General features: G+C 46.6%; 2 protein-coding genes across 8 annotated transcripts in view; one reads left to right on the top strand and one right to left on the bottom strand.

Annotated features, from left to right (window-relative positions):
• Positions 1–1,199: 1,199 nt before the first annotated feature.
• On the bottom strand, positions 1,200–7,723 carry ING1 (inhibitor of growth family member 1). Of its 3 annotated transcripts, none has more exons than XM_032678659.1 (2): positions 6,864–7,723; positions 1,200–2,820 (listed from the first exon to the last, which is right to left on the bottom strand). In XM_032678659.1, the coding sequence occupies exons 1-2, from the start codon at positions 7,003–7,005 to the stop codon at positions 2,117–2,119; spliced, it is 846 nt and encodes a 281-aa protein (XP_032534550.1). In that variant the 5' UTR covers positions 7,006–7,723; the 3' UTR covers positions 1,200–2,116. The 3 variants fall into 3 exon arrangements, with proteins under 3 accessions (XP_032534550.1, XP_032534551.1, XP_032534552.1); XM_032678660.1 differs by lacking the exon at positions 6,864–7,723 and adding an exon at positions 4,945–5,117; XM_032678661.1 differs by lacking the exon at positions 6,864–7,723 and adding an exon at positions 3,514–4,871.
• A 1,541-nt stretch (positions 7,724–9,264) lies between these two features.
• Positions 9,265–24,490, top strand: part of CARS2 (cysteinyl-tRNA synthetase 2, mitochondrial) — a 44,926-nt gene continuing 29,700 nt past the window's right edge. The window contains exons 1-4 of one of the 5 annotated variants that reach the window (XM_032678658.1): positions 9,265–9,268; positions 17,380–17,430; positions 21,200–21,317; positions 23,960–24,031. In XM_032678658.1, the coding sequence (XP_032534549.1) occupies positions 21,234–21,317; positions 23,960–24,031 (156 nt within the window). In that variant the 5' untranslated portion in view covers positions 9,265–9,268; positions 17,380–17,430; positions 21,200–21,233. Of the gene's footprint in view, positions 9,269–13,286; positions 13,313–16,831; positions 17,055–17,379; positions 17,431–17,850; positions 17,874–21,199; positions 21,318–23,959; positions 24,084–24,490 lie in introns of those variants that run through there. The other 4 variants (XM_032678654.1, XM_032678656.1, XM_032678655.1 and 1 more) reach the window with 4 other exon arrangements.

The following is a 24,490-nucleotide window of genomic DNA, read 5'->3' as shown; positions in this document are numbered from 1 at the left end:
CAGTACATGTGTAGGGAAAATGGCTTTTCCAGAAGAGGAAAATAGAAGGGTAAGAGAGTAGAAAAATTACACACCACCTCAGGAGCAGGAGACTGATCTGGAGTGGTCACTTGCCCCGAGCACAGACGGCTCAGTGTAACAACACAGTCTGATGGCTCAGTGTAATGACACAGTCTGTAGTGACTGGAAACATGAATGCAGATGCACAGGCACTTAGTGCACCTATTTAGAAGGAAAACAGGATTTCTATTTGTCACTGTGAGCATATCTGTTTGGCAGGCAACATCCATGCAAGGTGATGCAGTGCATTTTGGGGCTTTTCAGTACATCATTAGAAAACACTGAGCCCCTCCAGCTGTCTTGTTTTCAACTGGATCCAAACCCCTACTTCCAACAGAAAGATCTGGTGGAATACAGTGGGGGGAAAACTGGACTCATTTCAAGGTTTCACTGTTCAAATAACAAAACAATTAAAAACAAAAGGCTGTGTTCCAAAAAAATCCAACTCCAGCCTCCCGTATTCTTACACAAGACTTTTGTCTGACCCAACGGATTTCACAACCTTCGCTTCCATGGCCTTCTTACTGCTGGTCTCATTCACTTCTCACCTGGAGTGAAGGCCTGCAGGTGGACAAGGAGATGAAATCTGCTCAGCCAGAATGTCGAGCCCTCCAAGCCACAGAGGTAAAGACCCAGCCAAGCTTCACTATCCATCTAAGTGGCAGAGGACCTGGATACCTGGCATTGCACCTTGGTCATAAGCAAGTATGTTTTTGTATGAGGTAATCATGAAGAATAAAAATGCCTGGCCTGGAATGGCTGCAACAATACTTTGAAAATGCTGAAATACAGAAGATCCTTCAGCTGATAACAAAAATGGAGTAATTTATATCCATAGTGAAAAAGCATAAGAACAACTGAACAAGATCAGCTCTATAATACTGATTTTCAGATAAATGTCTGGGTCTGGGAGTGACTGCAAGCACAAAATGAGAAGATTCAGATGGAAAGTTAAATGCTATTTTGGCTCTGCTACAACCTTGCTCTGTGAAGATTCATTATCAGAACTGTAATTTGGTTACCACTACAACAGTTTCAGGCTTTCCAGCAGCAGCTTGCTGGAGCTGCTAAGGCTAAAGACAATTTTTTTTTTCAAGCTATATGAATGATCATTAAACATGATTGCTAAAGAAGCAAACTGTCAAAGTTGTTTCATTTATTTCATAATATCACATCTGTACAATTTTCATACATACAGCGGAAAATGCACATTGGTTACACAATGGCATTTGGCTGCATTTCCAAATATAATACAGTAAGTGCAACTCCACTTAAAATGTACATTTATACAACTTAAACAAATTAAGGATTGCTACACCACTATCTGTGACAGTATAAAGCTTCATTTATGTTATGTCTCATTACTAAACCACTTCCCGGTTAAATATAAAACATATTCAATCATTTTAAAATGGCCTTTGTGGTACCTGGCCAGCATATAAAATATTTGTTGTGTAAAATTTAACCATTAACTTTTTGTTTTAAAAAATAATCCTCTAAGCCTATTTAAACATTTGCTATTGAACTGTTATACTGACACTTTGTAGCAGGAACCAAATTTTACCCTCCTTTTGTTCGCTCTTGCACGGCTTATCACCAAAAGAAGTAACATTTGTAATGTACTGTAGTTTTATTCAGATACAACCAGGTGGTTAAACTATTTAACAATTTTGCTCAAAAGGTAAATAACATTTTTTATTAAAGAAAACAAAATTACATTTCAGAGATATTTGTCATCAAAATTTTAATGGGCAGAGTGCTACAAGCACTAAAAAAAAAAGAAATACAGAAAATTATTAATTTAGCTTTTAAGAAACACCCAAATATTCTTATAACTTTACTTTTGGAATACATTGGTCCACAGACCACATTCTTGTTACAGCTTACCAAATGAAAAACAAAATTGCTTATTGCCGTCCCTGTAACAGGAATGCCTCAGTTTTAAACCTCCTTTAAAAATATACATTTTACAATCCTTTCACCTCAACAAAGGTGACACTGACAATAAATACACTTGTTTGGTGATTTTTTTTCTTCACTATGAAAAGTGTACAAACTACCTATTGTATGCCCTTTCTTTTTTAGACTTTTCCAATGCCTTGTCCATAGTTTTCTCGTTTTCTCCTCTACATTTGGGGCAGTACCATTTGCCCTTTGGTTTATGATTGAGTCCCACGCACGAAAAGTGAAACCACTCAATGGGGCACTCATCATTATCACATCCTATCATTTCTCCATAGGAGACCTGGTTGCACAAGCAGTATGTTGGCTCGTTAGGGTCAATAGGAAGGTCAGGGGGAGAAGCTTCCCGCTCCGCTTTAGCCTTGGATCGTTTCTTCTTCTTGGACGTTTTTGCTTTCTTCTCCTTTGGTGTTCCTGAGGTGATGTCATCATGATCATGATTGTTTGAGGCATTTTCTCGATTCTCATTATTCCTTTGCCTCCTCGATCTCTTGTTGTTGGGCTTCTCAGCCTGTGCGATTGTCTCATTCTTTGACTTATCTTGGCTGGCCTTCCCACTGTTTCCAGTGGTGTCATTAGTCTCTTGACAAGTCTCAAACAGTTCCACGTGGCTGTCCACTTGCCTCGTTCTGTTCTCAACAAGCTCCACCATCTGACTGACGATTTGGATCTTCTCGTCCCCCAGTTCCTGACTCCGAATCAAGGCTCTCTGTATGCAGTGCAACATTCTTCTCTTCTGCACAGCATCTGTCTCTCGTTTAAATTTTTCATAGTAGTCATCCAGGTCCTTCAGAATCTCTGAAAAGAAGAAATAAAAACTATAAATATTTTTGACAGGGAGAATAGCTAAACAAAACCTTTCCATATTTTTCCTTCCATACAACACCACATTTTTGTAAGGTGCAAAGCTGATCAAAGACAGATTCCCCGAAGCTGATATCTGACAAGTGGCTCATGACTCCAGTGGAACACTTTTGTTCTAGTTGGTCCCAGAGGAATAGAATGTAAATGCTGATTTAGCCAAAAAAAGGCACTAAATACATTTTTATATGTTGATAATTCTTCCCTTTAAAATTTTCAGTAATTAAAAAGAACTAATGAAACAAATACACATACCATTGAAAGTTCCAAAACTGACTGCAAAATTAGAGAGGAAATTAATGGATATTTTGTATATAACAACGTTAACATTTTTAGTGAATGACAGAGTCGGAGAAAGAGAGTGGGAGAGAAAGAAAGCACAGATCAGTGGAGAAGCCGGATTCTGGTTTACTTGACAGCTGATGCAGAAGCACCAAATACATGGTCTGGACCCTAAGCTATGGCAAGTTTCATCCAATACTGCTGAGCTACTTCTGCTGAAAATGTGAGGCCATGTAAATCCCTGGATTACAGAATTATGATTACAATATCCAAAATGTTTAGATTATTTCCTACCTATATCTTCTGTAACATACATGTTGCTTGTTTTTTAAAACAGAGAAATATTACCTTCATCAAATATTTACTGCAGTGAAGGAGATAAAAAAAAGCTAGGAGATAACATTAAAGACGACAGGCAACAACTGGAGCAGCTAGAGCCTCCGATTTAAAATGCCAGCACTGAAAATAGGTTAGATTCTGAATTGCACCTCAAGGATTGTTCCAAAAGTCTATAAGAAACAACAATGCACAAAAAGTGTTTAAAGTTTCAAGAATGGTTCAGGAAATCTATTTTTAGGCAGATGTTTTTGAATTTTGTTATGATACTCAAATCAACTAAAGCACACAGGACATTTGGCATTTCCATATTAAGTCCTCAAAAACATGTAGAATGTTTTTCCTGCATCTCATTCCTTTTCTGAATTTTCCCTTCCTCACAGGTCAGAACGTTCTGCCTTAGAGAAGCAAAATATACTGAGATATAAAATCTGATCTCAATTCCTCTAACAGAAACAAGGATTTCTCACACATGCAAACAGCATTATCAAAACTCTTTAAAACTTTTTATTTATTTATTTTTAATAGGAGAATGCGATACATATGCAACCGACAGTTACCCTGTGATTTAGGTTTTGTCTTGCCTGGGCAGAGCTTTTGAACACATGTGATCCTAATTTCCAGTGAAGATATGGAAATATTATATAAACTTTACTTTGGATTTTAGAACTGCAGCCTGTGCTTCACACGTTGGTCAAGCACGACCTGTCAGCTGGTACTGCAATATAGTCTATCTGACCACACCAGTATTTTGATATATTACTAACCATCTTAAGCATTTGCTTTTTTCCCCGCTTAGCTACAAAAAAAAGATTCCAAAACAACAACAAAAACCTACAAAAAAAAAAGTCAAACCCAAGATGCGACTGAAACAGTGGCTGAATACAGCAGATTAAGCATTCAGGAAGACTAAAAAAGCAGTGTTAGTTATTTTCAGTGGCTGCAGTGCACAAGCGCTGGCACTTGACTGATGCCATCAGCTTAACCCATCTGAATTTGGTAGGTGGGTATCTTCCACGGAGAACAGTCTCCCTCGATAGCATAACGTAATTTATGCTTGGAGTTGGGCGTCAGGAAAACTTCATCGCTGGTACGGCACAGACACTACAGCACCGCACCCTCTCCCGGCGCAGCGCTGTCCTGCAGGAGCGGCGGGGGGATGCGGCGATCCGGGATCCTGCGGGGCGGCCCCGGCAAGGACACGTTCGGTGTGGAGACGGGGTGCGCGGGGCCAAAGAGATGCTCAGCACCGGCACCAGAATGCGCTGCTCGAGCAGCGCAGCACTAAAAGACACATCTGTGCAGCTGTGTGGTGCAGCTCGGGGGGCTGGGGCTGCCCGCTCACGGCAGGCTGAGTTCACGGGAATTCCAGGGAAGCGCGTTCCCGTGCCCTGCTGTAGCAGCGGGAGCAGAACGCTGCGTTCCGTGCGATTGCGAACGCACCTGCCCGACACCACAAACGCCATTAAAACGGGGGGGGACACCGCTGCCAGAGCTTTATTCCCAGCGCAGCTCCGCAGCTTCCCGGGGACCGAGACACCGCGGGACGATGGCGAGCGGGACACGGGCGAGGGCCCGGCCCCCTGACCGCCCCTCTGCAGCGCCGCCCGGCGCCCCGGGGCCGCCCCGGAGGTGACGGAGCCGCCATTGTTCTCCGGCAGGAAATCAGTAGCGGCCCCGCGGCCGCGGCGGAACCGGGAGGGGCTGAGGGGGGAGGCGGGGCGGCCCCGCCCCCTTCGCCACGCGCCCCCACCCGGAGCCCAAAGAAACCAACGGGAGCAACAACAATGATTGACACAGAGAGGCGGCCAATCGCGGCGAGCGGAGCGCACTCGCGCCGGCCCCCGCCGGCCACTGAAGAGCGAGGAGGGTCGCGAGCAGCGGCCCTCCCCCGCTCTCCCGGGGACACGTCAGTCACAGCCCGGGTGGCCACGGCGGGCCCGCCCCCCGCTGCGGCCCCAGCCAATCAGAGCGCGCGGGCCGGGGCGGGCCGAGATATTCAAATCAACCCCACGGAAAAGTTGCTTCTCGAAACGTCACGAGAGGGCGGGGCGAGGGGCGGCGTGGGGCGGCCCGGGAGCCAACAGGCGGGGGGAGGCGGCGCGCGGCCGGCCCATGGGGAGGGCCCCGCCCTATGAGCGCCGCTGAGGGGCGGGATGAAACGCGATATGCTAACGAGGGGCGTCTATAAAAGCGCAAGGCAGCCGCTTCCCCAGCACAGCGCGGAGGTGCTCGCTGGACGTGGCCGCGGGGGACATAATGCTTGCCCTGCCCTTTCTTATCCTATCCTCTCCTCCCCGCCAGGCCTCCGTGGGCTTCCGAGGAAGTTTCCCTCGGACCCTTCCGCCGGGCTCCCCTGGCGGGCTGCCCGAGGAGCTGCTGGGGGACCAGCAGGCAGGGCTCGCTGCCCACCGCCCCCTAAGGCCACATGCACAGGGACGCGGGGAGGGAAAAGGGGTCCCCCCGCCCGGCACCCCGGCTGTCAGCGCTGCCGGCGGCACCGAATAAAGCCCCCCTCCCTTCCCCCCTTCCCGAGCGGACGCCAGCGAGCAAGTGACAAAGCTGCCCCGAGTCCCGCAGACCGGCCTCCCCTTCCTTTCCTCCGCCCGTGGGGACGGGGACGGCGTGCCCCGAGCACGGGCAGGGGAGGGGGCGCTTCAGCCCAGCCGTAAACGCGACCGTACCCCCCCATACACTCACACCGCACACGCCGGTCCTGCCCCCCCGGCCCCCCGCCCCCCGGAGCGGGGCTGTTTCACCGGGTGAAACGAAACCCACCGAGGAGGGAGCGAAGAAAGCACACCCTGCCCCCCACTCCCGCCTAACCCTCCTCTCCTCTTCTCCCTCCCTCCTTCCCTCCCTCCCTCACTAGCTGCCTCTCTCCCCTACTACAGCCATAATGAATACTGTACATTCCTAAATGTTGTGCTGTAATCTCTCCCTCTCTGTCCACCCAGCACTTTCTTCCGTACCCCGAAATCCTTCCACCTCAGCCCCATGGCCAAGGACGGCCCCCCTTTGTGCACCGCACACCCCACTTCCCTGCCCCCGCCTTCTTGGCCAGCAATTTACACAGAAAAGCAGAGTCCTTGCTTAATAAGAGAAGCCGGAGACCTTTTGTTCCGCCCCATGACAAGAGCTAACGCTGCAGATCAACCCCTCTCTCTCCTCGGATCTTTCCTCCCGGCTTTCTCCCTCCTTTCACCTCCCAAAAATAAAACTACCATCCCTGTGGGGTGCAGAGGGGCAAAAGGAGCCGAGGCTCAGCTCTGAAGAAAAGAAAGGCAAAGACACCCTCCCCCCCCGAGCCCCATACCACACACACGAACACACACACACACATACATATAGAAAGCACTTACCTTGATATTTGGCGTCAATTTCCCTCATCAAGGAGACATTTCTCTGCAGATCGAAGGGCATAGACTCGATGGAGTCCAGATAATCCTCCACATAGTTCACTAGGTGAAGCTGGTCTCCGTTTGCAGGACTCAACATTTTCATCCGGCAAAGGAAAAAAAAAATCCTTCCCCACACCTCTCTCTGTGTGAGAGCAAGTGCTGCTCCCTTCAAAGACGGTAACCCCGATGAAGGGCTCACTCCCTGCCCACCTCTCTCGGTAGCTCCCCCCAAAAAAACCGAGGGAAGCTACATCTGACTCCTCTTGTGTGAAACGGGGGGAGAGATACACACACACCCTCCGCTAGTCCCCTACAGCCAGCAGCAGCTGATTGAATGGCTGTCGTTGTGGGTAATTCACGAAGGAGGTGGTAGGAACAATCAGAGGGATTTGTGTGTGTGTGTGTGTGTGGGGAGGGGAGGGGGGGAGGAGGAGGAGGAGAAAGGAGGGGGGCTTAAACCAGCTCCTCCGAAACAATCTGGAAACAAAATGTGCTCTGCAAAGTGTCTGTCAGAGGCAGCGGCAGCCCCTCTGCCTGCGCCAGCGCCGCTCTGCTCCGCTTCTCCTCCGCTCCCCCCTTCCCCGCTCTCTCCTCACCGCCGCCGCCGCCGCCGCTCCCCGCCGATATCAACGCAGCCTCCTCGCTCCCATACGCCGCGCTAGATCCAACGTGGAAAATCCAAATACCAGTTTCAAACACTTGGGAAACATTCGGCCCCGCCAGGCAGGGCGCATGCGCTGCCCTCCCAGCGCTGTGTACACACACACTCACTCAGACACACACACTCACCGCGCACACCCGCTCCCTTCCCCCGCCCGGAACCTCCGCATATCCATGGGCCCGCCTCCCCTTACTCACGTTTGGGGAGGAAGGGAGGGAAGGCGGCGGGGATGCGGTCTGAGCCAGGGGGCGGGCGGCTCAGGGCCGGCGTGGGCGTGAGGAGGAGGAAGCCCCGGGGAAGGCGGAGGCTCTGGTGAAGTTGTGCGGAGGCTGCGGGGAGAGCGGCCCGCGGGGAGGCTGGGGCGGGTAGCGGGGGCAGGTGGATGCTTTTGCGGTAGGGCACCGGGACTTTGGAGGAGTCTCTCCTGCCTTCTGCCAGCTCGCCCCGGGAAGGAGCGGCTCCAAGGGCTTTCCTAGGAGAGAGAGACACTGAGACCGCTGCGACGCCCCCCCGCGCTGCGGGCAGGGCTGTGCCCGGCGCGGCGCCGGACGCGGAGGGGAGACGGGGAGCGCTCCCTCCCTCCCTGCTCAGCGGGCACCCGCAGCCTTCACTCTGACAGCCGCCACAGCCAATCACCGCGCCCCTCGCGTCCCGCCCCGCGGCCCCCTCGACCAATCGCGGGCGGGCGGGCGGGCGCGCGCAGCTGTGACAGCGCTGCCCGGGATACCGCGGCCGCGGCCGAGGGGGCGGTGACGCCCGCGGGGAGGGGCGGGGCCGCGCACGCGCGCTTCCGCAGTGGCGGGGAGAAAATGGAGCCGTTACGGGCCGGCAGGACCACATTTCCCAGCGGCCCCCGAGCGGCTGCGCTTGCGCGAGAGAGGGCGGGCTGGAGAGCGGGAGAGCTCGTCCCAGCGCCCCTTGTCCCGCGCAGCAGCGGGCGGAGAGGAGCGGGACACGGCGGGGGTGCGCTGTGGACGAGCTTCGGGGCAGAGCGCCCCCGCCCCACATGGCTGCCCGGCGTAGAGGCCTGCGAGCCCCGCCGAGGAGAGGGGGAAGGAGAAGGAGGAAAAAGGGCACCGGGAACAGACTCGTACCGCCCGCGTTTTCCGCGCCAGGGCGAGCCGGTGGTGTGGAGGGACCCCGATGTCGGTCAGCAGTGCCTTTGTGTCCTGCAGTCGCTGCCATGTCCCGGAGCCCTCAGGCACCCAGTTCCGCCGGGACTGGGGAAGGCGGGGCTGGAAAGCCCTACCCCGGCTCCGTCGGAGCAAAGTAACGCGCGCTTTCTGGCTCTTGTTGTTTTTAGCAGACGTCACCGGCAATCCCCTAATTTAGGGGAGACTGACTCATCATTTCTGAGCGCCCAGACTTGCTGGTGCACTCGCTGTTCGCTGAGGCACCGACGTTCCTCTGCTTGTTGCAGGGAGTGAAGGCAGCGACGGCCGGTCTGTGGGGACCCCCCCGCCTCAGCCCCATTGAAGTATTTTTGCCGCCGTCATCAAATCGGTGCCTGAAAACGCAAAGTTGGGTTTTCAGGGAAGAACAGGCAGCCCTTTACTGATACCTCCCACTCTCCAGTGGGAGCCGGGGACCGAAATAATTCTGAGGAGTGGAGACGGTACCACAGACTAAGCCCGTTTTGAACCGACCCCGACCTACTTCTTCGGGCAGGTATCAGAGGGCAGTTGCTTGTTTTCTGAAGATACTTGTAAGTTTTCCCAGTTTTTCTTTCTCTCCTTTTTTGTTATCATGAGTTGCTGTAAAAAAGTGAGTTGCTGATGTAAACCTCACATACACAAGATCTTAGTTTTTTAACTTATAGTGAGCACTACAGGATCTAGGCAGCACTCCAAGCCAGTGCTTGTGGACCTGTGTGTGGTGGCATAGAAAGGGAATTGTCTGATGGCAACACTGGCCTGGGAACACCTGTTCCTGGTTGTTGGCACCACCTTGGTAGTTAGAGCCTGTTTCCCCAGTGCCTTGAAGAAGCTGAGCCACTGTCAGCAAGTAAAGGTAGGTAACAGTCCCCTGGCTTGTGTGAGAACCCAAGCCAATAATTATGACTCAGTAGGGGCAAGACATCTGAAAAGAATTCAGATGACTCTTAAAAAGAGTAATTTTTGCAAAAAAAGGTAATCATCATTCAAGACACACAGTAATAATTACATATACAAATAAGAAATCAGTTCGTAAAAGTACCTGCTAATTTAGTAAACAGGAACTTCTGTCCCTCCTCCTTATAGACAAAATTAGGAAGGGAAACTTTGAAGTGTGGCTGCAGCCTGCTAAGCTTCAGTAATCTTCTCAAAGGTGTTGATAAATTGGATGCACTGAGAATACAGAGCTTGGTATCATCTGCCTCTTGAAAGTCCCATTTACTAGATCATCCTCTGTTAGCTTCTCATATGTCAGTAGAAGAGTGACAGAGAAAACCACCATCAGACTTTGCACAAGTCCTCAGGAAAGCATGAGACTGAGCTCACCTGTAAATGCATTTGGTATCTGTTTTGAAGGTCCCCTTTTGAAGATGCTCAGTGCTTTGTACAGTTGGTATAGGAAGGTGTGGAGTTGATGTCCATTGCCCATCTCCACTTTTCCTCCTCTTCCTCTGCTTTCTTTTTATATTGGCCTCTTGCCCCTGAACTACAGTAGGTGAGAGATGGGAGATTTTGAATGGAGTTTCAGAACTTTTTTTTTTCACATCAGGAGCCCATTTCTTACCCTGGTGAAGAACTCACAAGTAGAAGTCATTGTCATGTGTCAAAGAAGGGAGAGACTCATGGGCTTCATTTTCTTCCTATTTCCTATACTTCACTAGAGGATAAAAGTATCTAATTCTCCTCCTCTTGCTCCCAAGTCCCTTTGCTCTGTTTATAAAAAATCCTGTTTAGGAACCTGAATCTCTAGGGTTTTCAAAAGTTTCTTGAAGCTGTTACCTTACTAGATATCTAAACTCACAGCAAGTGCAATCAAGGGAACCTATAAACAGATCAACAACTCATGCAACTACTGTGTAATATACATGCTATATGTGTGTATATATAAAATATTATATACTTCATATAGCATATATTTTAGTAATTACAGTTGTTCCAGTTGTTATTCCAGCTCATCAGAGTAAAGTTCAGAATACTTCATATGAGGATCCCAAACCTCTGAACATGTTCCACAAATATGCAGATACTGCATATAACAGGATAGCTGGTACAAGGAATTTTGTCTGCCTCCTTTCTCTTTCTCTGCCTTAGCTGAATATTGCTATATGAAAATACTTTGTAATCATTATGGTTGTGTCTCTGTTTAGTAAAAAAGATAGCGTCTTCTGAGCGTTTGTCATTATACTTTATAGGTACAGATGAATCAGATGTGTTACTCTGGCTAATTAATTTCCACACCATTTAATGGCTTAATCCCTCTTCTGTAGTTACATATGATTGGAGTTTTTTTGTTTGTCTGTTTATTCTTTGAGGCTAAATTCATGCTTACCTTGTAGAATTTTACAAGTCTATTCATTTTGCTTTTGGTTGAAGGTTTTTAAACAAACTGCAAACAGTTAACATGCAAGGTGAGCAGAGCTGAAGTTTGCAAGTATGAGACCAGCAGAGAAGTCATGGTTCACACTTTCATGCAATATGCATTGACTGTGCAGTGGATAGTTGGGCCAGAAATACCTGTTCATGTCAGCAAATGATCTGAAATTAATGTATTCAAAAATATAGAAAACGAATCTGGTTGAGTTTCTCCTTTTTCTGCTTCCCAGTAAAGGCTCAAGAACTTTGTGAACTTCCCAAACACCTACCTAATGTAGGCCTGCCATTCTAAACTTCTTTTTTTTTTAATCAGCCAAGTCCCACTTAAGGATTTCGCTGGCTATAGCACATCTCCTCCTCTGCTTTCCCCAAGACAGTTGCACTCACTGCCTCTTTTCACACCTGTTTTCTGCTTACTGCCATCTCTTTCTTGCACCTGCTGCACTGGTGCATCTCCAAAGCTCTAGTGAACTTAAACAGCATTAATCTGGCATTAAAGGTGAGCAGAAAATTCCGACTGGAACTAGTAAGTGTGCGTTGCAGTAGAAGGCCAAGACAGAAGTACATCTGAGTGTTCCCAGAGTGTCAGCAGAGTCAACACAAATCAAGGGCAGCATATTCCATGGGCTCCACATTCTCTAGAGAGTTCAAGAGATCTATACCTCAGCAGCTGGAAACCACTGACAAAGACACCAATCTGAACCCTGACTGAATTCATACCAATCCTCAGGCTTGTTTCTGTCAACTGTGGGGCAGGACCCAAACACTTTCTAGGTGATGAAAAACAGGCAATGTTTGTCAGAGCAGTTGGTGAGTAAGTTGTCTGAACAGTAGCAGATGGTGCTAAAAACTATTACGCTTTTGGTAAGAACAGGAAAGTTTATTTGGTTCTTTATGTCCACTAGTGAAATTTCTTTTGCAGTCTTATTCCATTTCCCCAGAATCACCCTTTTGAAATAGGTGTCTCAAAATAATTTCTCGTATATACAACATGCTCTTTACTTTGTGAATATTTGGTGGAATGGCCACTCAACATTTACAATATTTCTGAGCCAAGCTTTTGGTAATAAGCTTGAGACAATGTTTATTCTGCTTTTAAAAATCAAGATTCTGAAGCAAACCAATATGTGCCTAGATTTTGTATGACTAAAAGGACTGCAAAAGGTAAGTCAAAATGTGTGTATTATTATAGACTGCTACAGAGCCCCAAGAGAAATTCAGTCCACTCCAGTGGATTTAGATCATCTGTGCTTTTGGTTTGTATTTTGTCTTTGTAATCTTTCCCTATCTTATTTTCTCAGGGTCAGCTTCCTTGCCAGGTTCCTGAACTAGAACCTGACAAGAAGGGAGACAGATACTGGTAACATGCTCTTTGATAACACAGCAAATGCAGCCTTTTTTCTCTGTCGACAATTCTAAGCCAGTATGGTTTAATTTTTTAGAAGAAAAATAGAGCATCTTTAGCAATAGAGGGAAAACTGTAAAACCTTACAAAGCACATGTATCCTAATAATAAATGGAAAGGAAGAATAATTTTTTAGCTTTATTCATGTATGATTCAAAACATGCTGTGGGATTTGCCCACTGATCTTACCTCTGGGGACAAATCTTGTAGGTAGTCCTGCAACTGTGAGCTGGAAAATAGAGGAGCCAGGTGAGCCAAAATCCCCCAAGATCCTCCCTGCTGGCCACAGATGTGTTGCCATGTGTGCTGCTGGTGGACAGCACACACAGCTGTGCTGCTAACAGATTTTTTCCCTTTTGATAAGGAGGAAAGGGAAACATTGCCTTTTTGCACATGCAGATAAAGGGGCAGAAAACGTACAGACCCAGTCTAAGGTGTTCAGGAGTCACCCCTTTACCTTAAGAGTTTCAGTTTTTATTTAAAAGGAAGTTTTAGCCTTAACAGCTCCTAAGAAAAACATGAGATGACAGTATTACATACATGTGCGTCCCCCTTGAAACAACAGTTTACCCGAAGCTCAGACAGACATGCCCCAGTGGGATTGTGACTTAGAGATGTACTCTCTGCAGATCCCATTTCCTACTGGCTGTTCAGAAAATACAGAAGTAACAGGAGTACAGCAGGCCCAGGCCTGCCATTGACTGGGTGCACCCTGGCTCTAACTGCTGGCAACCTCTAAAGGCATCTTCTACTCCAGGTGGAAGCAGAGGTCTCCTGATGGAGGCAGAAAATCCTTTGCTGCTATTTTGTCTCTCTGGTAGGTGACTTTTGTCTCATTGCTCATGTCCTAGGCCAGGAATAAGGGTATTGATATAGCTGGCATAAGTGGAGGTGTGCTTACAGCCACAGACCAGTTTTTTCTGAGAATGCTGGTATTTTTAAAATGAATAATTTATGGTTCCAATCTACCAGGATTAGTTTTGCTTTTATTTGAAATTACTTTCTTTTGGTACTTCAGTGCTTGAAGAATACTCTCCACTGTTCCACTGAATATATTCTACTACATTAAAACAAATCTCAAGTGTGAATGATGTTAGCTGTTTATTTCAGGCATTTAATTATTGTGGTCTTTCCCACCATCAGAAAAGAATGTTTTATAGCACAACATAGTGGTTTCTGGACTAAAAGCTAAAAGCCAGTCTGGGTAGCACAGACACTAAGCCTTCTGAAAGCGCTGGGAAAGAAAAAGCTCCTGCATTCTTCTGATCTGTTGGCAGTTTCATCCATGACAGCTAAACCTGGAATTAAGGCTAAAAAATGTCCGTTGTTACTTAGCATTGACTTGGACTCTGTCAAAGTGCTTGGAACCATACAGAACAAAGAAGAGAACAGAATTAATGACAACTCTTAACTAGATGTGTGTGGAACAGCAAAGACATCAAAACCAGCTCACTATGGAAACTCAAATAATTGGCTTGTGAAGTTTCCTGAGAAATATATAAAGCAAACATTTACAAAGGTTATTGGATGGTGTCTTCAGTTTCATCCTAGATAGTCTCAAATTAGCAAGCCCATAAATTAAGTTTCCTATTTGATCAAAAAAAATTAAGATTGTTAAATGACAAATTTTAAATGATCCTATTACATATGAGAAAAATGTATCAGATCTGTCCCTGGTAGATAGAAGAGGAAACAATACAAGGACTTCTGTGAGGCAGCTCACCACAGGCAGACCTGCAGCATCCAGTCAAGAAAGGTGGTGATTGTTCAGTATTACCTTCCTCCCAAAGGTCAACAAGGTAACACAGTGGTCTGGGAGACCTGAAAAGCTCCGCTGTGAACAGCCTGCTTAGAGGCTTGTGTGGAAAATGACAGTTTGGAGTGGGATAGACAACACGTGCTGGCACTGACAGTTCACTCTCCTCATACAAGAGCAAGGGTGGCTGCAACTGGAGCTCACAGGCCCCAACTTCAGCACATGCCAAGTGGATGCTTCCTAAAAATGGCAGTAGACTTGCAGTACCCCTTGTCAAAGGCTGGAGTTGATGTGGGTTCACAGAGACCAGGGAAATTAATAGTACAGCAATCTATCGGGGGAGGGTACAAAAACTAAGGGGAAGGGGGGCCAAAAAACCCCTAAGGCATTCAGCTGAGAATGTCATCTGGTCAGAAGCTGGAAAAATATCCAGGAAAATATTCACAGAATCATAGAATGGTTTGGATTGGAAGGGACCTTAAAGATCATCCAGTTCCAACCCGTCTGACATGGACAGGAACACCTTCCACCAGACCAGGTTGCTCAGAGCTCCATCCAACCTGGCCTCGAATACTTCAAGGGGTGGAACATCCACAGCTTCTCTGAGCAACCTGTTCCATTACTTCCCTACCCTATGAGTAAAGAGTTTCTTCCTAACATCTAATCTAAATGTCTCTTACTTCAAAACTGCTCCTCCCTTGTCCTATCACTATGTGCCCATATAAAAAGTCGCTCTCCCCCTGTTTTATAAACCCTCATTAGGTACTGGAAGGCTGCTGTAAGGTCTCCCTGGAGCCTTCTCTTCTCCAGGCTGCACAGGCTCTCAGCCTGTCTTTAAGGAAAGGTGCTCCATCTGTCTGAATATCTTTGTGACCATATTATATATGTTTGTAGAGTTCTGACTTGTTTCCTTGGTACCTGCTCACAGTTTCTTCTGAAAACAAGGTGTTAGTTGAAAAAGATTTTCAGTACCCTTAAGTGTGTTCCATTACTCTGTTATTCACTCTAGTTAAGTAGCTTACAGTGTCCAAAGTGGATCAACGTTCTGCAGCCAGTTAAGCTCTGTTTTCTTGGTATGCTCTGAAAGACAGAAAAAAAAAAAAATCCCCAATGAGATGAGAGAAGTATCATCAGAAAACATTCACCCTTAGCTTGTTGTGACACCAGAAATGAAAGCTGACCTTGACAGTCACCTGGCTAAAGCCCAGGGTACCTCACCAAGTACCCAGCAGTACTTCATGTAATTTTTGAAAACGTTCAGGTAAGGTAGGACTTGATACAGATACGAGGGAGTCAGGGGGGTGCAGAAGTGTTTTCTGAGACTGATTTAATAAAGTCCAGCTTGGGAATGTCACACCATGTTTTTCTTTCAGGAGCTAACTGGCTGCCAGCCATTCCCTGACCTGAAAGGCAGCGCAAAAGAGATTCATATAATCACAGAATCGTTAGGGTTGGAAAGGGACCCCTGGAGATCATCTGGTCCAACCTCCCTGCCAAGGTAGGCTCACCTAGACCAGGTGACACAGGAACATGTCCAGGTGGGTTTGGAGTGTCTCCAGAGAGGGAGACTCCATAACCTCCCTGGGAAGCCTGTTCCAGCACTCTGCCACCCTCAATGTAAAGAAGTTCTGCCTCATGTTGAGGTGAAACTTCTTGTGGTTTAGTTTATGGTTATCGCTCCTTGTCCTGTTCTCCGGGCACCACCAAAAAGAGCCTGGCAGCATCCTCCTGGCACCCACCTTTAAGTTATTTAGTAATGAGGTCCCCTCTCAGTCTTCTCTAGACTAAACAGGCCCAGCTCCCACAGTCTCTCCTCACATGAAAGATGCTCCAGACCCTTCCTCATCTTTGTGCTCTCCGCTGGACCCTCTTCAGTAGCTCCTTGTCTTCCTTGCACTGAGGAGCCCAGAACTGGACACAGCACTCCAGATGTGACCTCACTAGGGCTGAGAAGAGGGGCAGGATCACCTCCCTTGATCTGCTGGACACAGTCTTACCGATGCACGCCCAGGATACCATGGGCCCTCCTGGCCGCAAGGGCACACTGCCTGCTCACGGTCAAATTGTCACCCACCAAGGCTCCACAGTCCTTTTCAGCAGAACCCAAGCCCCGCACCCACAGCTCCCCTGCCCGCCGCACTCACCACGGGCTCGCCCCAGAGCGCAGCGAGCGGCGGTGGCGCCCGGCCCGGCCCCGCCCGCCGGCGCCGCCCCTTCCTGCGCCTTGGCGGTGCCTCCCGTGCTCTCCCGGCGGTCCCGCACAGGCGGCGCGGCTGCGTTACGGCCCCGCGCCCTCTCCCGGACCGCGGCCGGGCGCTGTGCGGGCCATGCTGCGCGGGACGGCGGCGGCGGCGGCCCGGCGGTGCGGGCTCGGCCCCGGTCCTGGCCCCGTCCCCGGCCCGGCGCGGGCGGGGGTGCGGCGGTGCTGTGGTGCGGCGCGGCGGCGGGAGTGGGTGCCGCCGGCGGGGCACGACTGCGGGATCGTGGCTTACAACAGCCGGAGCCGGAGCAAGGAGCCGCTCGTGCTGGCCACGGAAGGAGTGGCGACCTGGTAGCGCCTGGCGGCGGGCGGGCGTGGGGGTGACGGGGTGACGGCCGCAGTTCGTGTCCGGAAATGGTTGCCGTGCCCAGTTCTGGGCTCCTCAGTGCAAGAAAGACAAGGAGCTACTGAAGAGGGTCCAGCGGAGAGCACAAAGATGAGGAAGGGTCTGGAGCATCTTTCATGTGAGGAGAGACTGTGGGAGCTGGGCCTGTTTAGTCTAGAGAAGACTGAGAGGGGACCTCATTACTAAATAACTTAAAGGTGGGTGCCAGGAGGATGCTGCCAGGCTCTTTTTGGTGGTGCCCGGAGAACAGGACAAGGAGCGATAACCATAAACTAAACCACAAGAAGTTTCACCTCAACATGAGGCAGAACTTCTTTACATTGAGGGTGGCAGAGTGCTGGAACAGGCTTCCCAGGGAGGTTATGGAGTCTCCCTCTCTGGAGACACTCCAAACCCACCTGGACATGTTCCTGTGTCACCTGGTCTAGGTGAGCCTGCCTTGGCAGGGAGGTTGGACCAGATGATCTCCAGGGGTCCCTTCCAACCCTAACGATTCTGTGATTGTTTGCCCCCTCTCCGCAGGTACAGCTGCGGGCCGACGGTGTATGACCAGGCACACCTCGGGCACGCCTGGTGAGTGCGGCGCGGGGCTCCAGGCGGGAGCCAGGCAACGGGATTTCGGGCACCCCTAGTCCCCGGAGTGTGTCCGGGTGACAGAGCCGGGACTGGGACACCAGGCCCAGCCCTTCACCTCCTGTACCTTGCAAAGGGCAAAAGTCTGTTATGTATTTTTTCTTCTTGGGCTGGGGGAGCCCGTAAAGGGGCTGTTGGTGCCACCTGGCCCAGGCAGAGACAAAAGTGTGTGTGTTGGGAAGAAGTGTTAGAAATGTGCACAGTTTGTCTGGGTAGGGTGAGTTGTTTCAAATCATATCAGCATAACATGTCCTCTCATGCAGGGGAGTTGTGATCCTGGAGCAGAGTCTCTCAGCAATGTAAAATGATAATTTCACCTCAAATGTGGTTTGGGCACTCTGTGGGCCCTAAGGAAAAGCTGTGCAGAGCTGAGTATTTAAAAGGTACTTTCGGTGTTAACATCAATTCTTAAATCTCAGAAAGCCCAGGTAGCTTAAAGGCCTTTTTGCATAGTAGTAGTTCTGTGGCTTACTATGTTTAAAAATAAAAAAAGATCCAGAGCAACACATTTTCTCTGTAGTTCATTAGGATCATTACAATAGTAAACCAGCTTCATTGTAAGTAGCTATCAAAAGGTATTTTAAATGCACCAGAGCAGGTTGCTGCTGGTTGTTTTGAAAGAACATGCCTGATGAATAGACATGCAGGGTGTCTGCTGTTCCTGTGAAGATGAGGGGAGCTGCAGCAGCTCAAGATGCTCTTGAACTTCTGTCTCCACATTCTTAAAAACCAAGATGTGTTGGGCTCCTTGGAAGAGCAGGGGTTTCTCAGATAGTTGCCATCTGTATGAAGATCAGATATTGTGCATTCCAGTAATTGAATAATTCCTTTTAATGTAGGGAATTTCACAGCTTCTGGTCCTATCTCAACTTCATTCAGAAACTCATGTTGAATTTTGCTCAGTGTTGAGCCATCGCAGTACTGCGCGACTGCTGCTTCGTTCTCTGAAAGGGAAGACTTAAAATTCCAGTCTGTGGTGGGTTGACCCTGGCTGGGTGCCAAGGTACCCACCAAAGCTGCTCTGTCACTCCCCTCTGCTGCTGGACAGGGGACAAAATATAACATAGGGTTCATGAGTTCAGATAAGGACTGGGAGAGATCACTCAACAACTACCGTCACAGGCAAAACAGACTTGAAGTGGGGATACCAATTAAATTTATTAGTAACCGAATCAGAGGATAATGAGAAGTAAAATACATCTTAAAAACACCTTCTCCTCACTCCTCCCTCTTTCCCAAGTTCTACCTCCTCTCCCCTAGTGGCTCAGGGAGACAGGGAATGGGCGTTATGCTCAGTTCATCACAAGTTGTTTCTGCTGCTGGATCTAGAGCACAGTGTTTATAGGGGTAGAGAATTTTACCCTTTGGTCTTGCAGCTCTCTGTGGCTTTTAAATGTCTGTTTTTGTCAGTGGTTCTCCTGCCTTCAGACTCATTTGGTTAAAGGAGGGAGTACAGAGGCCTTGCTCACTCTGCCTTTTCTCTTACCCATCTTTTCTTATCTTGTGTCCAAACATCAATTTTAAGCTTTCCATACGTGAAGGTTTGCCATACATCTGTGTCACCTGGGTTTGACCTGGGTTTTCACTTGCTGATTTAAGAAAAAAGAGTTAGTGCTGAATATTGCCTTTGGTGTATCATGCAGATACACCATGTATTATTGAAATGCATGCTGCTGATGGGGGCTCTACAGGCAGGAGATGCCCTGGGAAATAGTGTGAAGTCAAATGCAGTGGTGACCGTTGGTGCTGTGCCACTCTTGTCAAATACCATTGTTTTGTTGTACTCTTGCAACATGTTGTCTTCTCACTAGAATTCCCTTTTCCCCCCTTCTTCTTACATTTGGCTTGTGGCAAGCACAACAAATGCAATAGGTTATAATGCAGAAATGAATAATGGAAAAGAGCTTGAGATCCTTGAGAAGAATTTGAAAATAATGGCGTTATTATTTTTTCACCTCCTCCTTCCCTTCCACAAAGAGTTCTTACCTTTCTAAATAATCCAACTTTTTCTAGTATGTTGTACTTCCAGTCTTAAAAGCAGGTGCTCTGTATGCCTCCATATGACATCCAACACCCCATACTATATAAAGAAAAAGTAAGACAGGAAAATAATATTATTTTTTCCCCTCAGTTCTAGGCCTTACCTTGATTGTAGTGGTTTGAGCTGTAGCCTGGTTGGCATCCAGGTTCCTGGCTTGATGCTTGAAAATAAGAGTAAAATCAAGCATGAGAGGACGTTTCATTCAGTCCCTTGTATCTGCTCTGCCACCTCCTGATTTCGACTGTCTGTTTTTGTTCTTTTTTTTTGTCTTTTCAGTCCTGAAGTGGTAAGGACTCGGGTTTCTGAGGTGTCAGGAGATCCACTATGGTTCTTGCAGTATTCCTTCCATCAATTCAGTTCGAAGATTAGAGGAGCAGATCATTTGTATCTGCTCTGGGAACAGTGACTGCAGGGCTGTTAAATCTGATATCAAGCTTTTGATGCTGACATTGTTCCTCTGAACAGGATCCAAAGACCGATTTAATATTCTTATGGAATTGTGTCACCACATTAGATGAACCTTATTCCCACTGAGCTGCTATTCATTAAAAACTATCTCCCTGGCAGCAAGGCTTTCAAAAGGTCTTTTTTCAACGTGGGTGTGGCACAAACAACAACAACAGAAAATACTTTTCTTCAATGATATATTACATTCGTAAATCAGTACCTTGGTGCTACCTAGCACGTGCAGCTAAGGGAAAGGGTGCAAATCTATTTCTAGTGTTTGGTTACACTTCTTTGCTCTGACAGGCACGGCATTGGCAGTTCGTGTGGTGCTGCGGGTGAAATGGGAACCTGTGGGTCTGTGAGTCTCCTTGCTGGCTTTGGAGAAAACAGAGCCCAAAAAGGTTGAGAGTTCTCATTGCCTTGCAGGGCAGAGCCAGAGTTTCTAGACACCTTCTAGTATCTCACCTAATAACTCAGTTTTACTCAGTCAAAGTGTGTTTTGAGAATTACAGATGGAGAGTCTGTGAGCAGAAGGAGCTGCAACAGCCCTGTAAAGCTTGTACATACATTGATCTATCAGCATTAAATACTCTGTTTTGTGACAAAGAACATGAATAATTTTGAGAATAACTTTTATTCTCAAGTGTAGGTAGAACAACCCACAGAGCTTTTAGTCTTTGCTATCAGGAAAGATCTGTGGCGGTGTGTGAATTAAATAGTTTATTGGTGGCTGGTAGCTGTTGTTTTTACTCAACCCTAGGCAAAGTTCATTTGAATCCTGCCTTATTTCTCTCTGTTCTTATGCCACATGACTTTTCAAAGCCTGTTAAAATACACAAAGCTCGAGGGATGTATTTCAAGAATACCTGATCATTGTGTCTTAGTTCATACTATTCACCTAGAATCTCTTGGCTCACATGTGGCTTGTGATGCTCTTCAGTGCTTGAATAAAGAGATGCAACAAAAGAAGACTCTCAGAAAATTTGATGTAATGTGTCACTAATGCCAGAAGAGGGTAGGCCAGTTCAAGGGAAATTTCCTTGACACTTGTGCAGGTGGTAACTGGTTTTGGGAAAATACTTTATGTGCTGAAGATCTTTTTATTGCAAGTGTTGGGGTATTTAAATTGTCCCAGTGGCTGTTAGTTCTATTGGTTATTTTTGTTTAGGTTTATTTTTACTAGTGCATGTTTAAAAGGTCTTTTTTTTTTTTTTCTTCCAGCTCCTACGTTAGGTTTGATATAATTCGAAGGATAATGACTAAGTTTTTTGGAATTGAAGTTATCATGGTGATGGGGATCACAGACATAGATGACAAGATAATAAAAAGATCCAATGAGGTAGGTGTTTGTTACAGTCTTTGACTCTAACTTTCAGTATTTTCTAAGCTATGTACATAGGAAAATTAACTTGGGTTTGGGGTTCTTTTGTTGAGTCATGTTTGTTTTAATTAATAGATAATAGATGTTGAGATTTCTGGTCCCCTAGCATGGCTGTAGTAGAGCTGGGAGTGCAGAGGGCTGGGCGTTGAGAGCTGTGTGTAAGTTAACGGGGGCAGAGTTATGTGAGGAGAGAGGCAAGGCAGGAGGGCTGCCTTACAGCACCTGTGGCTGGGATCCTCCTGCCTCCCCCTGCTTGGGAGACTGGCGGGAAACAAAATTCCTGGGTGAATCCTCAGCACAGTGAAAGTTATCCCAAAACTTAGCACTCAGGAGGCTTCTGGCTGAGTTCTGGAGAAGCATTGTGTGCTGTCAGTCATTAAAGGAAGTATATAAAGCTACTGCCTGCAGCTGAGGGCAGTTCCTGAAAGGTGCTGAGCACCATCTAGCTGCCATGTCAGCCCCTTGGAGATCTTTATCAGGCTTGTCCGTGTTTGACACTTACAGGAAAGTTAACTGAGTGTAGGGGTAAGTCTTCGTAAGACTGGGGCTGTAAGTAGTTCTGAGTTGGATTTTAATCTGACCTTTTTTACCAGCTGAGTTTGGTGAATGATTGTTCCAGTTATTTTTTTTGATTCTTTTAAAAACACTTTTTGAATCCTGAAGCGCTAAGAATGTATTCTGTGTTTTATTCTGTGTTTCGAATATTTTGTTCTCTTTGTTTTTAGAATCCAGAACTCATGTTGTCAGGATCATAAGTGAATGTGTTGGATAAAATTGCACTTGCAACTTTTAGATAGTTTCTTAGTGCCAGAGAATTTGACAGCTGTCATTTTTATTTAATCTTTAACAGTTACTTTTGCAGTTAAGTATAAGACACTGCATTCAAAAAGACACTGCATTCAAATAAATACTAGCACACCACTCATATAGAAATACATGTGTGTTCCCTTAGTCTATTTATTTGCAGTTTTCTAAGGCAGTAAGCAATTTAAACACAAACAAACAACCCCCCCCCCAAAATTCAGGCATTTTAAATCTATATGTGTATATTTTAATTTTTTCCTTATTGTCAGAACATCTTGGAGATTTCATGTTTGAGGAGGGGGAAGTGATATGTTGTTCTTAAATGAAGTTGTGTTCATTTACTGCATTCTTTGGTTCTATGAAGTAATCATTTTGTGGCTTTTTTGGTGACTTTTTGAAATGCCTGCCCATCCATTTTGTTTGGATGGCCAGGGCCTCTACCTCACTAGCCTGCTTTTGTTGGAACCTATGTACCTTAAGCATTACATTGGTAGAATCAACATGCCTAAGCTTGTTCTTCATCCTCTAGTGGGGTTCATCTGGAGGAAACTTGAAAGTTGGGTATCTAGTCTATGATGAGCGTGCTGCATGCCCTCAGTAGTCCTTTGAGAGAGAGATGACCCTCTTTGTGTGTTGAACATCTGTCTGGATGGGAGGAATTTCCCCATCTTCTTTCTATAGGCACCTTTTTTTCTCTGTTGATCAAAGAAGCAACTGAGATGTCTAGAGAGATGAGTCCAGTCACCGGGGTCTGGAAGAGCACAAGGCTGCTGGTCTGTAAGCATATCTTTGTTTTCCAGTGCTGAGCATCTTCCTTATTACGTTGCTGGATAAGCATCTGGACTGTCTTCACCAGAACTCCTGCCTTGTCCAGGAGCTTGTCCAAATGGTGGTAACCACCTGTGCTCTGAAAATCAGAACCCATAAGGATGCTCCAGTAATGAATTGGAAGTGATGAAATGGGATTGATGTTGTTAATGATCCGGTTCAGCTGGAGAGGCTGACAGTATGTTGTCTTCTTCCCAGTAGTTTATTCTCAGAGAAGATGTAAAAGCATGCATTTGAAACACCTTGATACCATGCTTTGCTTGCTAGGGCAGGCTTTGCTGTTATGCGTCTTTCAATCCCCGGTCTTTTCTGAATATTTGAGAACAGTACCTTATCATGTACAAGTTTCCTTTCCTTTTGGGTTGCACTTTCTTGCTACCTCTGCAAGAGGATCCTATTTCTGTCCCATGAATGAGAAATGCAGAGAAGGTGCTTGAGAAACGTCGGACTTGGCAAAGCGTGGGATTGACTTTCGGTGTTGAGTTCTATGAGTACCCACGATCTGCTGAAATAGCTTGTTTTTCTTAATCGCTGAAAATTAATATCTTGTCTCATTCTGCAAGTCTCTGATCTGTCTTTCTGACATATAGGTGGTATCCGTGTTTCCTGCCAGTAAGTTGAATGATTTCCATGTCCTGTGTAGTGTAGTATATTTTGTCACTGGGAATGGAAGACCCTCTCAAGAGGAAAATAATGAGAGAGGGAAGGAGTTTATTATTTCAGTCTTCGCTTGTTTTTCTCTTAAAAGATATATATTAATAGTTTGGAAATTGAGAAGTGTAAATGAAATACTACTTTTAAGCTATTTATAGCTTACGTCTTTTCCTTGTGAATGTTAGATTAATAAGGCTTTCTGACTCTACCTTGGGGGCTCTCTAAGTCTTCCAATTAGCTACTGATAAAAGATTACCATATTTTATATTATTACTCTGATTTATGACTTACTAATTTATTTCTGTCTTTTTCAGATGAATGTATCGCCCATAGCTCTTGCTCGTTTTTATGAAGAAGACTTTAAACAAGATATGGCTGCCTTAAAGGTACAAATACTCAAGAATCTAAATTGAGGAGTATTTCTAAGCAGTTATTTTGGTAAGGAATCTGATGCTGAGAGTCTGACCTGAAAAATAAATTTGTTGCTTGGAAACTGAGTACTAATTTACTTTTTTATTTTTCTGGAAAGACACTGTATACCTTTTGACTAAGGGAATGGGGGAGGAGCAATCCTGAGTTTTGGAATGAACAAGTTAAATTTCTTTAGGAACAATTTTTTCTCACATGCAGTAGAGCCTTGGTTCACAGATGTTACAAATTTACTGTAATGCAGGAATAGCTTGATTGAAAGCATAGGAAATATTGAATCTTCTTTCATTGACTTCAGGAAACTTTGCTTCTTTTCCAAAATGCTTTCCAGAGGCAGGGAGTAAGCCACTGGGAAAAACTGGGGGTTTTTTTGCCACCCCTCAAATGTTTTTTTTGTTTATGTGTATTGTTTTAAA

The sequence above is a fragment of the Chiroxiphia lanceolata genome, chromosome 2 (genome assembly GCF_009829145.1).
Source record: "Chiroxiphia lanceolata isolate bChiLan1 chromosome 2, bChiLan1.pri, whole genome shotgun sequence".
In the NCBI taxonomy this organism is placed as follows: Eukaryota; Metazoa; Chordata; class Aves; order Passeriformes; family Pipridae; genus Chiroxiphia; species Chiroxiphia lanceolata.
This window is presented reverse-complemented; position numbering and strand designations above follow the sequence as displayed.

What these genes read in the sequence shown, in the direction of transcription:
- ING1 (XM_032678659.1), bottom strand. Translation starts at nt 7,005, where the DNA reads ATGAAAATGTTGAGTCCTGCAAACGGAGACCAGCTTCACCTAGTGAAC. An exon ending in AATTGACGCCAAATATCAAG is followed by an intron (nt 2,821 to 6,863) that starts GTAAGTGCTTTC and finishes TCTTCTTTTCAG; the next exon opens with AGATTCTGAAGGACCTGGAT.